The sequence below is a fragment of the Medicago truncatula genome, chromosome 8 (genome assembly GCF_003473485.1).
Source record: "Medicago truncatula cultivar Jemalong A17 chromosome 8, MtrunA17r5.0-ANR, whole genome shotgun sequence".
In the NCBI taxonomy this organism is placed as follows: Eukaryota; Viridiplantae; Streptophyta; class Magnoliopsida; order Fabales; family Fabaceae; genus Medicago; species Medicago truncatula.
Genome location: NC_053049.1, coordinates 2,834,840 through 2,853,326, shown reverse-complemented (window position 1 = coordinate 2,853,326; position 18,487 = coordinate 2,834,840). Strand labels below are relative to the sequence as shown.

General features: G+C 32.7%; 1 protein-coding gene across 1 annotated transcript; it reads right to left on the bottom strand.

Moving 5' to 3' along the window:
* Positions 1–705: 705 nt before the first annotated feature.
* On the bottom strand, positions 706–9,304 carry LOC11420685 (protein transport protein SEC23). Its single transcript, XM_003626806.4, has 12 exons — positions 8,498–9,304; positions 7,911–8,084; positions 6,168–6,329; positions 5,430–5,572; positions 4,305–4,380; positions 4,028–4,203; positions 3,849–3,930; positions 3,187–3,264; positions 2,438–2,599; positions 2,061–2,324; positions 1,249–1,353; positions 706–1,158 (listed from the first exon to the last, which is right to left on the bottom strand). Exons 1-12 carry the CDS (start codon positions 9,224–9,226, stop codon positions 1,018–1,020), a joined length of 2,292 nt encoding a protein of 763 aa, XP_003626854.1. The 5' UTR covers positions 9,227–9,304; the 3' UTR covers positions 706–1,017.
* Positions 9,305–18,487: the final 9,183 nt, after the last annotated feature.

Here is an 18,487-nt window from a genome sequence, read left to right as displayed (position 1 = left end):
TTCTGATGTAATCATATTTCAGATAATGGTAAATACAAAGTGAAATCACAGCTTTCAATCAAGATTTAAACAAAAAGTTATCTAAGTTATAGAAATATATCTCATTTTGTTGTTCGTAGATGATACAATGAAAGTTATTGAAAGTTAAGTAGTAGAATTTAGGATTAATTAAAAGAAAATGATTTTGATTTTGACTTTCTAATTGGTAACTAGTTCATCCTAAGATTTAGATTTGTCGCGGCCATAAATCCACACAGTTAATATATCGATAATCGTTGGATCAAAATCAAAAATTGCATAAAGCAAGCAGAATTTATTTTTTCATAGCACTCTAAAACGTCGAGCTGAAAATCTAAAACCTTCAACCTCGGTCCAATGGTCAATTATGTGCTAACGGTGTGAATTTGTGATTATAGCAAATCTAAATCTGTCATTTTTGGGCTATTGTTCACTTAAATGGAAAACCAAGTGATGATCAGTACATAATCATCGCTGAATGACCATGCATGATGGAGATTTTTTTTTTAGGAATTTGTTGATAATGAAATGCTTATGTTACTAATAAATAAATAATCAGATCATCCCAACGACTGTTTATGCAAACTTTCGAAATAACAAACCAATTTAATACAACAATGATAATCCAACTGCATAACCAATCAAACAATCTTTATAACCAAAGCTAGCAGACTTAAAAAAAAATAATTAAAAACCCCCTCTTCTTTATTTCAATTACATAACACCCCACATTTTTCTCATATTTCTAAGGTAGCATGATTAAGAACAAGTCAAACCACCAAATGAAGGATCTTAAATTATTTGGCAAGGTTCTGCAAACAAAAGCCAAAATGCCATTTGCATAAGGCGCTAGTCACCAAGGTCAGTCAATTGGGCCGTAAAAAGTAGACGTAAACTTTCCTGTCATTGACCAAATAATTACAAGATTTTGCACTAAATAGGAAATAATAATAGCAATCCAAGAATTTTTTTACAAAAGTCGTAAGACACAATATAATTCTATTGAACAACTAATCTCTGTAAATGATCAAGGAAGACGTCAAAGCTAACATCATCCGTAAAGATAATGTCCCCTCCAGGGAGTGAAGCTTCGGTGTTATATGTTGCAGAAGGATTTAACTTTGCTAGAAGAAATCGAGCCTGCACAATGTGCATGAATGCCAAACATGTCAGATTCCAAAAAAATATACTAATATGCAACAAGCCAGATCAAAGTATAAGAATGTAAACCTGGGATCCATGCTGATCACAAACAACCAGGCGAGGCACAGGAAATCTCTCTTTCATTATTAAATCTGAATCATCATGAGGAGCTCGTAGCAACTGAGCAAATGCCTGCAAAAATATTTGACCGAAGTTAACCAAATTGACAATGCAAAGATAAGATCATTACTCATCACAAATTTCCTATGGTCATCAGTGATGCATTATGACTTAGGAAAGGTGTCGAACAACCAATCCAACTATCAAGTAGGTTTGGCACAGGCCATAACATGGATTTCATAGTTAAAACCTTTTGATTATGCCCCAAATAGTTAAATGTTTCAAGTTATCAAGGCTTTGAGATAGGATGCTTAAGAAGTTCAAAATTTGTATAATTTTGCAAAACCTCTATCAAATAAAAGTTGTCCACAAAAACATGTTGTGGTACTGATCTTATATTCACATTGAGTTCATTAATGTTTTATTCTTTTGATTCTTTCATTACCAAAATGTATTCATCCCCCAACTCCCAAAATAATCTAACAAACAAACAATCACAAAGTCTTAGAAACTAATACAAGGCCCAATAAACTGAAAGTCCTTGTCGAAGCAGCAGGCGCCTTACTCAACCTAATCTTGACTCATAATCATCAGGTAAAGCCCATATACTACTAGTACAATTTATCCCGACAATGAAACCGTGTCAAAACACTAAATGATTTCACCTATTCTCGTATACTTTCACAATGTATATTGTCCCCATCAGCCGGATACTCTTGTTCATCAGAATTAACTAGCAGACATGATATTAGATCAGCAATAACATGTCCAGAGAATACCTGATGTTCTGGTTCATTATGATATCCAGCCTTGCGCCATTGGGCAATGGTTGAACCATGAAAAATAACGACTGTGAAAAATGCATCCAAAAGCAGAACCCTGTCAGCCGCAATGGCTGCGACATCGAGAAGAGTAGGCTCAGGACCAGAATGGAATGAATATGAAATCAATGAAGGCTGAACCATGACGACAGAGTTAGTAACATTTTCCCGGTTTAAAATCATTCTAAAGTAAGCAGTCTCGTCTGGGCTGTTGTTGAAGACCTACAATTATATAATTAACGGAAAAAATAAATACTGTGGAAGTACAGATATAGCAGCACGAAATATCAACAATGAAAAACTTTATAAGAGGTCTGATAACACAAAATGAATACCTGAACAAACTGAGAACGTCGCAAGTGAAACATAAATTGTGGGAATATTGACAACCTGGGAGACAAACTAAATGAAGATGGGGTTTCTTTTTGAAAATCTCCGAAACGGGAACACAAATTTATCAATGCCTTGTCCAACCATCTGATAGGATCAAATTCAGCCTGATACAGAAATTGCACCATCACAGGGTGTCAAAACAATGACATTTTTCATAAGCAGGCACAAAAAACATATCAAGCTAATCAGTGAGAGAGAAAAGCAGGTCCACAGTTCTCACAACTATGGATGTGTCATAAACAAACTGGCAAAGAATACTTCTGTGTCAATGTACTAGTCAACAATTCAACAATATAATACAAAAGTGTAATCTGTAATGGGTTCTGATTCACTGAATTCCATTATTCATGTTCCACTGGAATAATCAATTTACAGAAGAATAATCCATAATAATCCAAGTAAAGCATGTTAGAGAAATGGTGCAGAAAAAGTGTGTGTGTGTGTGTGTGAGTGTGCGCGCGCGAGCGTGCGTGCGTGTGTGTGTGTGTGTGTGTGTGTGTGTGTGTGTGTGTGTGTAGAGAGAGAGAGAGCCTTTTTAAAATTATTCTTAACTGGTGTATGAAAATAAACTTCTGCAAGAGAAACAAAAACCAATGACTTGGATTATATCCAGCTAAATACATGTCGAACAGGCTAAGATACAATTATCCAAAATACAATTAAAAAGAAGCAGAAAATATCCAGCACTCACCTCCGTTTCCATTTTGAAAGACACTTGGCGTGCCATGACTATAGCAGCTGCTTCTTGGTCAAATCCAGAAATCAAATCCTACAAAATTTTACATATAACTGATATAAAACATTGATGAATTCCAGAAAATGAATTTAATGATGAATTTATTAAAAACAAGTGGGAAAAAAATTGTAATTACAGTAATGAATAGAGTGCTCATGTTACTAGATAAATCATATCATACTATCGTTAACTAATTGTAAAAGTTAATGAACATAAAACTAGCATTGGTCATTATCCAAACACAATAAACATAAAACTCCAATTCAACAAAGAAATGAGTAAAATAAAAAGGGCAATTAAAGAAAAATTGTGTATAAATAACCCAAAATAAGCTCAAAATGATGTCTCTATCAATTTCCCTGAACTACTGATAAATATGCAAGGGAAGAAATATAATGATAATCAAAGAAAAGTCTTTGTTTTGTTAATTCCTTCTGTATAACTAAATATGCATTGTATATAATTCCCAAGACCATTTTTTATAATAAATTTTACAAAATGACAAACCCAAATGAATTGCTTTGCAGTATTACCCAAATGAATTGCTTTGCAGTATTAATAATGGATATCAAAATAACTAAATTTGGTGAATCAAATGGTGGTAGATGAAAGCTTACCTGTATGCTTCCTGGTCCAGCAACCCATCTACGTGAAAGAGTTGTAACCCGAAACCTCATTTGTCCACTGTTATTCTGATAACTGAAGCAAAAAATCTGTGATGAGTGAGAAATATTTCAACCACATTACCACAAAAGACAACAGATTACTCAAAGGCGCACTAAGATAGTTTTCATACTAAGTCAAGAATTGGAAGTAAAATTGATTGCTTGTGGATTGCATTGTAGCGTCTGGAGTTTCCTTCCTCACAATGTCAAAAAACAGGCACAGTGATGTCGATTTGTCAAGGCCACACATCTTCCATGCACTAGTACCCCCTTGACCAATAACAACATCTGAGCATAATGGGCTTTTCTGCATATACAAAGAAGCAGCTAAACATTTTGTTTTCCTTTTGGGAGAGGCTATATGGAATTTAACATGCGAAAAAGATAGAACAAAACTTCTAGACATACCTTTTCAAGAGAAGCACAAGGGCCAATAATCCCTTGGACTTTGATGTCCTTAGAGCAGTTTATCTCAAATATTCCACTGCACAGAGTAGATAAAATAAGGTTAAGTGCCAGTCAACTTCTCATAGATTTGTTTTGGTTAGAGAACATGTGTTTCTGGTATCTGGCTGGAATCAGAAGCCAAAAGAATACGCTTTTGTTTATGAATACAGGGATCTTTCAGATTTGGACAAAAAGTAATATGTAACCTCGTAACTATTCATAGCCAGAAATCATGTTTCTGGATCCAGATGCCACAGACCTACTTGCATTATTCCAGCAACCTTGGTTTGGTACTCCTAATTTGTTGGCGACTATTTTCCATGGTGTTTATTATGTGATACTCTTCAAATTCTACAATTATTGTTATAAATCGTATCATAGAATTAAGGTGGCTGTCGATATCATTATTATTTGCTTTTTATCCTACTATGTTAACAGGAGATAGTCCTTCAGTAATTAGAAATAGAATCCTACTATAATGGTTGTCGACTACTCACCGTGTATATACCATTTAACTGGTTTCATGTTCTAGACCACCTTCGACAATGTTTAAAACTACGTCTGATCAACTCCAAAATCATCTTACTTGTCCCAATTATAGTCTGCCGTCTATCTTTTTTCCTCATTCCTTAACCCTAAAATCTGGTACACAAATGTAACTGGTACTGCTCACCGAATATAAATGAGTCGTATCTTATCTAACAATAATAAATTTGCGCATACAATAGATTGTCCCCATTAGTCAGGTGAGAATTGTTTGAGATGGAAAATGCTGAATATAAATAACAAGGAGGTTTGAGAGGTGAGAGATCTAGTCATTTGAGAAAGATTTGGGTCTTTAGGCATATGGAGGTTGATGACAGGACAAGGCTCAAGAACAGTCTTTGATGCAAGAAAAGCTGACTAAATGGATCTGTGGCACTGGGGAGGCCATGGACAGAAAAAGACAGCTTAAGTGTCTGAATATAGAGCACCAAATATAAGGGGAGAACGAATAGTAGGGTTAACACTTAACTACACATAGCAAGAAACAAGAAATTCAAGACGATCCATATCATAGAAAAATTAAAATCTTTTATTACTTACTTTGATGCGAGGCCCAGATCATAATCACCAGATTGAAAAACACGCTTAAGTGAATCCTTGAACACTGGATGGCCAAAACTTTCAGTAAGTACAACAAGGCCCCCGGTCCTTTCAACAGCAGTTTTAAGCTCAGCAATGCCAACCTGAAAGATAAAGAGTAGACCAAAAAAATTATATTTTCAAATATAAGAACATTAGACAAAGCAAAAACAACCACCAGAATATGATTACAAACATTTGAAGCCATTAAACAATAACGCATATTTCAATAGGAAGAAAATCAAGTAGGCCATTTAACAAAATGTTCAACATTTTTCTATTCTAATCTCCTTGAAATTAGCCAAGGATTTTAGACAACAGGAATTATAAAGTTGGACAATCAAGTTATTAATAGTACGACTGTAGGAGGCATCATTTCAGAATTAACTCGTCATATAAAACAACACTTAAGCTTTGTAAAAAAAAATTAAACAATTTTTCCCATGAAACTACAATCTTAGTTGACAAGGTTACAAGCAAGGAACATCAAGAATGCCTTTAGAACAAAGAAAACAGGTGAAAAAAACAACTTGGTCAAATATAAAAATATTCATGGAAAAGAAATTGTAAACATTGTTTGGTAACTACTTCTGATTATAAAATGAGTGAACTGGTTTAAAGGATCTCTTTGCCAGCTTACAAACAAGCATAATGATGTACGCCAACCAGAAAAGATCAGTTGAAAAAGGAGAACTTTACCTGATCAAGAGCGCAAGCAAAGAGATCTAGCACATGACCCTGATGTACTAGCTGCTTTGAAAGCCCATCATAGAATTTCACACATTTATGGTAATGTGGCACAGAATCTTTATCCAGATCTTTGTGGGAGCGAATTGGTTCAGAAAGTTGTTTGGATACAATCTACAACAATATACAATAGTTCGTACGGACGGAAACAGTTGAGTGTCAACCAATGAAAAGAGATGGAAATCATTTCTATCCATAGCATCAGTAGAAGTAAATGAAATACCTAACAGTATGATCATAAACAGTCAAATACATTCCCTTGGTACAGGCACTCAAAAAATAGAGGTCAATCATTATCATACACACTAATGTCAAAATGACAACAGAACAATTGCCTCCACGACATATATTTTTATTTAGATAAAAATGAATTTCTATAGACAGAGAAAAAGTACAGGAGAGGGCCCAAAAGCAATGACAAAAGGACAAAACTGAGGAAGAAAAAAACCCACAAAAGAAACCACAAAACTCTCCAGAATCATAAGACGAAATGTAAATGGAGATACAACAGCTGCTATCCACTGAAACTGGATAACTTTGTCAGAAAAAACTTACAAATGAAAAGGTAGATTCTATTATGTAAATAAAGCCTAAGGGTATGTTTGGGAGATTGGAGGGGAGGGCTTTAGGGGGAGGGGATTAGAGGGAAAAAGAGAGAAATTTTTCATCTTTTCTAAGAGAGAGAGCTTGTAGAGAATGATAAAAGAAATATATTTTCAATTTTAGGAATATTATAACAACATTGTTTGGGTTTGAATAATTTATCCACGCCCTCCAAAATCTCCCTTCAATAAATTTAAGTTCCCCCAAATTAGGGGGATTTTGTGTCATGAAGAAAAATACAAAACCACTAGCTCTTGCTTACAGTCAATAACTCATCCTAAATGTATGCAGTACATTAATATGCAGATTCCGAAGGTTACACACACACACATGCATATTCTTGTTGGAGGAATTATGCTTTACCTTACAACATGAATAGATGTCAAGTAAAATTAGTCTCTGATAGATGTAAGCATAGAGTAATTAGTAGAACTATTTTTAGAAAGATATAATATTTTCATGTGAGTCCCAAAATAATCGAAATATTATCTCGAAGGCTTCCTGAATAACATTTTAGTCCTCAAATGTGTAATCTTTGGTGTGTTTGGGAGGGGGTTTTGGAGGGCGAAGGCTATATTTAAAAAAAAAAAAAAATATATATATATATATATATATCAAAGAACCGTATGATAAATGGTCATATAATACTTCAATCACAGCCCGCCCTTCTTCTTCAAAATCATCCATCCAAACATACCCTGGTGAATTGGTAACTAAAATATTCTAACCTGAGGTCCTGAGACTAATTTAACCAACAAAATATTAAATATGCATTCAAGTACAACATCTGTAATTACAAATTTTCAATTATCTAAGGACTAACACCATAAATGATGCTGTCTAAATCTTTCACAGTTAATTTGACTATATAGTATGTGTTTGGATTTCAATCCACACGTTTTCCAATGCATTTGAGAAAAAGCTACTATCTAGTCTCTACTTTGCTGGCTAGACACAAGTAAAGCTACTCTATACTTTCTATCGGCCAGACACCTTCATGTCCAACATACTATCAAATCAAACCAACTATATTGTCTGTTTCAAAAAAAGAAACTATATTGTCACTCTGTAAGTAAGAAGAGAAACGCTTACAGGAGCAGGTCCTTCTGTTGCCGGTCCACCAATAAACGCCATTATTCTTGCGGCAGAACCAGGAACACAAGCACCCAACAAACTAGCCGCAATGCTCAGCGCCGTGCTGGTGCACCTCGCCTCCCGTTGATCACCCGGCACCGGCCAGGGATCCCTCTGCAACTCATCTAAAACCTGCAAAAACAATCCAAACCAAAACTCACACAATTCAATTCATCAATACCAGTGTTGTCAAATTGCAGCTATAGTATAACAAAATCTAAACAAATCACTATTGTTCTGTGGGCGCAATGTTATCAATCGCAAAAACTAGTAGTTTGTTCAAATTCTGCTAGAAAACAATGTCAAAGCATCACTATAGCCGCTACTCCACAACATTTTATCCCAAATAGTAAATAGGGTATCATGAAACAATTGTGATTTGTTCAAATTATACTACAGAATAGCATGATACCACCGCTATAGTTGCTATTTAACAACACTACGTGAGTGTTGTTAAATAGCAGCTATAGCAGCGGAATTGAACTGCAATGTGCCACTAACAACTTTGATCAACACACAACCAAACTATCCAACATGCAAATTACCGAATTAAGGGCGAATTCACATTCCGAAGCTGGAAGCAAAAACCTCGAAATACTCTCAGATGAAAGTCCATCTCGCGCACCGGCAACAACACCAACCGCCGGCTTTGGTTTCTTAGCGAAAAAACTCATCTGCTCCAACAACTGCTCCTTAGACAAATCCTTATTACCTCTAAACACATAAGTTTTGGGAACAATACCAAACCCTAACTCATGAACATGAACAAAACTCCCAAACGTAATCAAACCAACAAGCGAATTATCCGGCAAAAGCTCAACAGCTTGAGAAATCGCAGATCGAAGAAAACCAATCTCCTCCTCAATGACACACGTATCAACAACAAACAAAAACACCGGCGGCACGTGCGGTCCAGAATCGTTAACAGAATCATATTCAACGGTAGTGTATTGAGGAAAAAGTTCCGCTGGCATATTATCTTCAGAGATTGAAGCGTAATGATTAGGAAAATGATTGCGTTGGAAGCAAAACGGACAGATCCAGATCTTGGCGGCGAAATCGACGATGCAGAAAGGGTTGAGGATTGAGCGACAAGTGCGGCAACGGAGAGGGGAGTATGGGAGGATTGGCATTGTTGGGAAGTGTTTGATCGGAGTGTAGATGGCGGCGACGGGAACAACGACGTTTACGGATTCTTGTTTTGTGCCGGGGATTACGTTCCATGGCATCCGTACGCCGTCTTGGGTTTCGAGATCGATGAATTCCGTCGTCATATTGCTGAAAGGAGGAGGATGAGAGTGAGAATGGGTGGTGTGATGTGAGGATGTTTTTTTATGGTATGTGGTTAAATTCAGTTATGACTCAATATTTAAGGTATGTTTGGCAATAATTCAATTTTAATTTTAACTTAGTTTATGCTTATGAGATCGTTTGATTGAAACCAATTGTTTGCTAATGTTACTATTAAGAAAGTGAAAAAAAAAAAAAAAAAAAAAAAAAAAAAAAACAAGAAAGTGAATTTTTTAAGTTTTTAAATTTATTATCTCTTTTTTTTTTTTACAAAAAAATAAACGATATTCATTCATTCAAATTGATAGAGTACATCGATACAATACATATTCAAAGTCGTTAAAAACGATAAGAATGAATCTGTGAACAAACACATATCATCCATCTTAATAACATAAAACGGCAAAGTACTTATGCCTACAAATACGGTTATATTAAAGTCCGGAATACGCATGTCTCCAGATATGCAATGCTGATGACACCAAAGTCATTGATCGGATTTGCACTTGCTCAAAGCGGATCTTTCAACCTGAATCAAATAAATACCGCACTAAGACGGAAAATAAAAAACACACCGCACAAAAACGGAAAATCAAAACAAACAAAGTTGTGCAGAGACGACAAAATCACAAAAACAAACGAAAGAAAACTAAAAATATGTGAAAATCACTTATTTAATTAGAATATAAAGAAAAACAACTCGGAGGAGAGGTGATTTTGAGTCAAAATTGACCATAAATCACTCATCTTCAATAGACAAGAAAAAGAAAGTACCAACGGCGGGAGTTTGAGAATGAGGTGGGTGAGAGAGAGTAATACTGAATTTATTATATCTCTTCTTAATCCACCAATGGATTGAAGTTTTTTTTTATTGTACATCTTTTTGATCCACCAATAAATAATTAACGCTTAAATGATATGGTAATGAGTCTCTTCTAACTTAATCGAAGTTTTGGGTTCGAACACTTTATCCGTCATAATAACCATTTTCTTTAATAATTGTAAAGCTAAATAAAAAAATTCAATTAGTATAAAATCAAGGCAAAATTACACAATTAGTCCCTTAACTTTATTTTAGGTAACACTTTCGTCCTTTATCTTTTTTTTGTCACGATTTAGTCCTTTATGTTATAAAATAACAACATAGTTATCCTTTTTTATGAAAAAAATAATCAAAAACTCCAAAAAAAATCATCAAACTCATAGGCAAACATAAATCTTCATCATAGAAGCATAGAAAATCAAATTTCTTTGAAAAAAATCTCATAAAAAAATGATAAGATATTGTCATTTTATAACATAAAGGACTAAATCGTGACAAAAATAAGATAAATGACGAAAGTGTTACCTAAAATAAAGTTAAGGGACTAATTGTGCTATTTTGCCTAAAATCAATTATCAACGATCATCTATAAATTCATCTACTATAAATTAGTAAATTAGTTATGTTTTGTTTTTTTACTTTTAAGTTATTTAATCCTAACAAATTGTTTTTTAAGTTTTTTTCCTTCTACTTAGATCCTTTAAATTAATTAATTATAACAAGTTGATGATTTTAAGTTTTTCTCATGCCAATTATGTTTTTTAATTGTTTAACGCGGTAACAATTGAGATGATTTCAAAACTACTAGGCGAATAATAAATATAAGGATTGTAAATGTTGTAGGAGCTAGCACTGCTATGAAACTATATTGAAGCCACTTCTTGAAACATGCAATATGAAGCCATGTTGACCATCATCTATACAAAAGCATGGTACCTTTCAAATATTACAGATCCTTCTTTCTTTGCAGCCATTTGATTCATTCCATTAACTGAAACATGCTTTAAATTCATCATCCGTTCTATATCTCGAAGAAGAGCATGCTTTCCTTTTTTTACAATGGAAACTATTTTTTTCTTTCTAAAAATGGACCGTTTTCAGAAAACGTTTTAACACAATATTTTCAAAAGCTCAGGTAAACATATTTTCACAACCTATTTCCGTTTTTTCTATAAATACAAACAGAAAATGGCTGAAGTAAACAACTCCTTACCATTCCGATCAAGGAGACGCAGTCTTGAAGTATTTAAAATCCCATTTCATCATTCTTCGCAAAAGTCTTCTATTGATGAATCAATGAAAGCAAAATGGATTTATCAAAGTCTCTCAAATTCCATTTCATACATCCAATTTACTAGTTGCTTGGCAGAGAACAACAACTACTAAGTCTTATAGATCGACTACATGAATCAAATGAAATCACAGTGTTTTATCAAAAATCATATTTTTATCTAATTCATTTATCTCTAGATTCTGCATAATAGTTTTTTTTAAAGTAATTCTAAGTGTACTCCTAACTTTAGGGATGTGACTCTCCTCTATCTCATCTACCATCTCTACTGCAAAATCTGCATGTCTTATCTCAACATGCTCAAAAACACTAAATCCTGTCTCTTTATTTTTTAGTAGAAAAAATGACATTGGGCTGGGCTTTTACAAAGCAAGCAGCAGCAGAGCCTGGGCTATAGCCCAGCCTAGCTGGGTGTTGCCTGCACCGCTGGGTGTGATGTTGGAAGAAAAATTGGAAGATTAAACATCAAATAATTATATTTTTATCTAATGTTATGGGAATTGAAAAAATAGAGTGTGAGGGTCCCATATAAAATAGAACACACACATTAGTAGTGTTTAAATTGCGGTATTTAATTTTAAATACTTAATAATGATAAAAATTATAGTAATTATTATTTTTATTCGTGAATATCACTTCCTATAAATTTACCTTACAGTGGTTCTAATAAGAATAAGAATTCAACTAAATTTTTTTATCTTTCCTTCATTCATATCCAATGAGTTTGTTTCCTCCACTTTTGTGGATTTGTTTCTTTTGATCCGATCCACTTTTGTGGCCTGCTGCCGCAATTTTTGCTAAAGCAGTTACAAAATCTCTATATAAATTGAAGACTACTCAGTTCAAAAATCACACCAAAGAGTTTCTATTAAATTGTCGAGAATTCTTTCTCTCTTCTCCCTCCAGCTTGTGTTGACGAGTTATTCTTCTCTTCATCTTCTTTTTTTGTCCCATAGGAAATAAGAGTGTTCTTAAGACCTTAGTCCCTGTTCGGTATAACGTCTCTTCAGAATTAAGAACGGTCTTAAAAACATAGTCCCTTCAGAATAAAAAGTATTTTTAAGATCATAGTCCTTTTTTGAAACAATAATGTCCCGTCGAAATTAAGAATGATTTTAACAGTATATAAATATTCTTTCAATATTTATTTTTCTACTTGAGGAGAAATTAAAAAGTCGAAATGGTGGTATCACCATATTTGAGTGGGCGTAGTACCATATCGATAGATTAGAGAACTTAACGTTAAAATGGTGGTAACATCATATTTGAGTAGTCTCAACACCATAACAGAGTGGTAACAATACTATATTAAAGTAGTTTTAGTATTAAAGAGTGGTCTTAGTACCATATTTGAGGGTGTAAATCTCAAATGGTTTTCTACAGTGCAGTAGTTAACTGCATAGTTGTAGCTGGACTTGTTTTATCCTAGAGGCGGTGTGGTTGATAGTGTGTCTTGCACAATTTTAGGCAGTGCCACGAAACGTTTTAAAGAGAGCGACCTGGTCGTGACTCACCTAGTAACAAATTTGGTGGATATTTCTTTTCAAAATAGAATTTGGAAATTCAAATACAGCAGTTTCGAAATCCAAAAACAACAATTTTAAGACGTTTTGACTGCTATATCTACCGAAGAAATTACTTACGGTTTCATTGTTCCTAAATACAAGAAGAATAAATCAGATTATAGATATACATCTTTTAACTGAAACGATGAAGTGTTTGTTGTCATAACAACAACACTAAAAAATTCACATAGGTAACTTAGAATCTGTTTCAAATTCAGAATCGAATCGTGAATAAATAACTTCAATGATTAAAAGAATAGAACCCTCATGTGTTATTGCATGGTCCTTAATTTTCTACTTGACTTTAACAATTGACAAAGACAAATATTTAGCAGACAATCTACTAACTATTTATTAAAATTGATGCTATGTAAAATTACAATTTTGTCCATAGAAGGGGCAATTTAGTAATTCTATAACTCCTTAATCTTGGTGAGTGCCACCTCATCCAAAAAAATTTCTTTTTTATTTATTTTATATTATTTTCTTTTTTATTTTATATTTATTTTATAAGAATAAAAATAAACCTAAATTCAGTTGCTTCTACATTATCGTTGTGGGAGATTAAGTTATCGTTTGACCCGACTTTTTTTCCAACTTCTCTACGTTTTTAAGGAGAAGTTAAGCCAAACGCAATATCAATTAAGTACTTAATAAAAAAAATATTTTTTTAAATGCCTAAAATTGAAGGGAATGAGTTTTGGCCAAAAAGTTTTTGAAAGTTACTTTAAAAAATTATTTCTCGATAATTTATTTGACAAACACCTCTTTTCAACTCACACTGGGAACATTTTATTTTATTTTTTAATATTATATTTCAATATATTTTTTCTTCCATTTTATTTTATTTTATTTTTTGAACCGTTCCATTTAATTTTTTAAGGAGGTTCCATTTAATTTTAGTATCTTTTTTTCAAAGGAATTTTATTATCTTTTTATCGCTTATATATTTAATTTCAATATCGTTTAATCATCACAACCTCACAAATATTTTTATTCACGTTGTCATTTAATGATACCAAATATTTTTATTTCCTTTCTTCAACCTCGCGAATATAGACACACACACATTAATGTATAGAGTAATATTTTATGTCCGTCCGTCTGTCTGTTTTTTTTTTTGTTATGCTAATGCATATAATTTTTTTTAGTGTTGCGTTAGGTGCTATCTACACCGCCGTTGTGGGAGATTAAGATACCATTTGACCCGGTTGTTTTTCAACTTCTCTATATTTTTAAGGAGAAGTTAAGCCAAATACAAAATCAATTAGTACTTATTAAAAAAGGTACTTTTTTTAATGCGTAAAATTGAATGGAATGAGCTTTGGTCAAAAGTTATTGAATGCTACTTCACAAAACTACTTCTCGACAATTTTTATTTTTTTTTGGCTTTCGCACCGGTTTCTGACCCACCAAAGGTGGGCGACTAATCCGGTTCGTGCGTAGAGGCATGCACATTGGCCAAGCGTTGTTCCTCATCGGAATCGAACACGGTATTCCCCGGGTACGTTCTTGGAAGGAGCTACTTGCCACTAGAGTCCAAGCAACTTGGTTTACTTCTCGACAATTTATTTCATAAGCATCTCTCTTCAATTCACATTGGAAACCTATTCTTTTATTTTTTAATATTATATTTCAATATGTTTTTTTCTTCCATTTAATTTTTTTTTGGAACCGTTCCATTTAATTTTGTTTAAGGATGTTCCTCTTAATTTTTCTACCTTTTTTCAAAGGAATTTTATGATCTTTTTATCACTTATATATTTAATCTCAATATCGTTTAATTATCACAACCTCACAAATATTTTTATTCACGCTGTCATTTAATGATAGCAAATATTTCTATTTTCTTTCTTCAACCTCACTAATATACACACACATTAACATTTAGAGTAATATTTTTTATGTGTCGTTTTTTTTGTTACGCTAATGCGTATTTTTTTATTTTTTTTGGCATTGCATAATACGTATGATTATTTTTATAATATTTTTTATTTTAATTAAAAGTAAAATTGTAGATGTCTTTTCTTCAAAAAAGGTATAGATGCCTAAAAAAATTATACTTATATATATTGCACCTTTATAGTGTTGGTGTAAGCCCTAGATGCCAATAGTTTATGTTAAACTTATCTTATGTATCATGATTTTTATTATTGAATAATATATGACACTTTTTATTATATTTATAGTAATGTTTAATAAAGTCCTTAGAATAGATAGTTCGTGTAATAATATATTAAGTGTGACTTAATCATGAGATTACATTATCATAAAGAACACTATTCTTAAATGTATTCGTGTCAAACTTTAATATAATTAGGATAATAATAAAGCGTAGAGACTATTATGTATGTAGACTAATGACCGTATCTCATGGGTTATAAATATGAGATATTAAGTCTATACATAGGTATAAATATTAGGAGTAATATTTATACTGGATAGACCTACCGCGAGAATACTACATAGTACATTATGAGATTAATTGTCATAAGATATTCTCACAATGATAATAGCGTATATCCCTCTTAGACCTGAAACCACTATGATCCCTAGACGTGGACTCAAGTACTTTGTTTCCATTCTAACGTTGTCTGCAAAAGGATAACCATAACGTTGGTTGATGGTTACTTGATGAATCATGCTGAGGGACATGAGTGTCCTAGATGGGATCTGTCCCTCCTCATAAACAGGAGATATATCTTTAGGTCTCTTGATGAAATATGACTGTAAAATTGCATGGCCATGCCGAACTAAGTCAATATGAGATATTGGACTTATTCGTTATTCAGTATATTTCGGAATCAAGAAATATAAACATTGATCTATACAAGGGTGACAATATCTATGCATTTGGATCAATAAAGATATCGAGAAAAAGGAGTAATTGTACACATAATTATTATCATGGAAAAGGTTTCGTTAGATCACTTGACATTCTTGTCACTTGGGTAGCAATGATGTGTTGTTAGATACTGCTCATTATTTATAGTAATAAATATTAGATTTAATATTATTACCAACGTGACTAGAACCTATAGGGTCACACAAAAAGAACAGAACAGTCAAAAGATAAATATATAAGTATGACTTATATAAGGGTGCGTTTAGTAAATAACATTAATTAGTTAGCAGAATTACTAAACAAGTTATTGGGCTTACTGAAGCCCAATAGTGGCTTCTGACTTGAAGAGCACATAAGGAGTTCTATAAATAGAACCCTATTGCTGAAGTTTGAGGTTGCACGTTTTTTAGAAACCTTAGCTATCTGAAACTTCTGATTCCTTGGCTAGAACCGAGTTTTGGAGGAGCACTGTTCGTTTGGACTTGCTAGAGGCTTTGCTGCTTGTTGCTTGCTTTGTTGTGATCGTGATTCCAGTTTCCAGTTTTCAGCTTTCAGATTCCACACTTCGAGGTAACAATCGGATCACTGATTCATGTATAATTCGTAATGATCCAAGGAAAGAAAATCGAAAATTTTATCCGCTGTTTATTCTGTTTTGAATTTGATTTTCCTTTAGTGGTAATGTTTTGACACAATTGTTATTTTACCTTCTGGTACTGTAGTTGAAAAATTGATGCATGTGGGTTATTTTAGTTTTTGTGAGTAATCCTAAAGTTGTAACAATTTTCATATTTGGTTAATTTTTTCCCATATCATTGATTATTGAAAAATTGGTGAAAATTTGTTTTGGTCACATCATTGAGGTCTAGAAAGTTGATGATACATAATTTTGTGCATTTAAGTTCACATTGATTTCATGATACAAAAATTGATCACATAGAAATATGTTAGATTCTTTCGATATGAGAATGAACAAAGGGAATAAAATTAAATGATGTATTATTGTATTTCCATATAGGACTTTCAATGTCAAAGGATTATGACTACATTAAGGATCTCAAAAATGATTTGGACATTTGAAAAATAGGATTTGGAGTGCTGGATTCTTGGATTGTGACTGGTGGTAATGAGAATCAAAGGACTCCAAATCCTATTTTCCAAATGTCCAAATCATATTTGTTTTATTTGATTTTGTATGTCTATTTTTATGTGTGGATTCTTGGATTGGACATTAATGTTGTTTTTGCTTCTGATACAAAAGTGTAGAAGTATGACAAGTTAACTGACATTGTTACTCATGAATTTTGCTTTAAGTTATTTAAGGAAATTCAAGATGGAAAGTTCAAAACTGACGTTTTATATCATATAGTTATGTGCTTTAATTTATTTACGTGTTTTCTCTGATTATAATGTTCTTATAGATGTAATTTTTGTTTAAAAATCATTGTGGTTCTTCATTAGATTGTCCTTTATGAACGACAACAATTTCTTAAAAAAATGCAGCTATTTCCCTTAATTTGCTCATTTCTTCTTTATAACAAAGATTTTTCTATTTTAATCCCTAAAAAAAACAAAGTTTTTTTTTTTTTAAAATACAGTAAAAGTGATTTATTTAGAATATCCGAGTTTGTTCAATATTCATTAATTTGCACATTTTTTTTTGAACAAATTTTTTACAAGATACGTTATTCAACCCGTGCGAAGCACGGGTTTGTAACTAGTTGACAAAGACAAATATTTAGCAAAGAGCCGATTGAGTTGGATAAAATTAATTGTCAAGAATTGGAAAATTTTGTATAATGCAATGACAAATTTTGTACCATGTTATAAGCATCGTCGGCGTACTATACCAATAATTGCTTCAGTTCAGCACATGAACCAACTAATTTTCTTTTGATAAATTAAAACAAGAACATATATTTATGTGATTGATTATAACTATTAATGGGAGCACCAATTTTTGGTAGACGGATATAAGTCGAGCACTCAATTATTTTAGGATTTTAATTCTATAATTTTACGGATATAGATTTACGGGTGTCTTCAATTGTAATTACTATAGATTTAAAATAACTTTAAAATAATTTTTACGGATATAGGATTTGAACTCAATTATTTTTGGTAATAGATTGTACTTGTAAGTTAAACTCAAAGTAGAGTTCAAATCTTCTCGGTGATAGTTAATAATTTTATTTTATTTTCAATATTATAAACTAAAACGTTTCTATGAAGGTTTTAATTTGTGCATGGCATCTTCTTCGCAACAGGTAGTCTACCAAGGATAATTTTGTTCGTCGCGGCATCATTCCATTTGATTCTCAATTGTGTATGACGGATGTGGTTACAATGAATCAACATACCATCTCTTAATTCATTGTCTCACTTTCGATGAACTATGACAACATATCAAAACTTGGATTGGTGTGTATTCAGTGGATACCCAATATATAATGGATTTTTTTTTGAAGAAGCTAAATGATATATATATAGATAAAATAATCAGTCCCTTAAGCACAAGATGTGCCAAAGGGAGCTGAGAAAGTTACAGAGAATACAAAAAGGCTACATCCGCCATAAAACAAAAACCAAAAAACAGACTTTACACAATAGTTTGTAAACAAGATAATGGGTTTTGCCTCCAATAAGAATAATCAAAAACGAACAATATGTAGTTCGCTTTCAACCACCAAAACGTTTGAAGTTTGACCCTTTCAAGAAGAA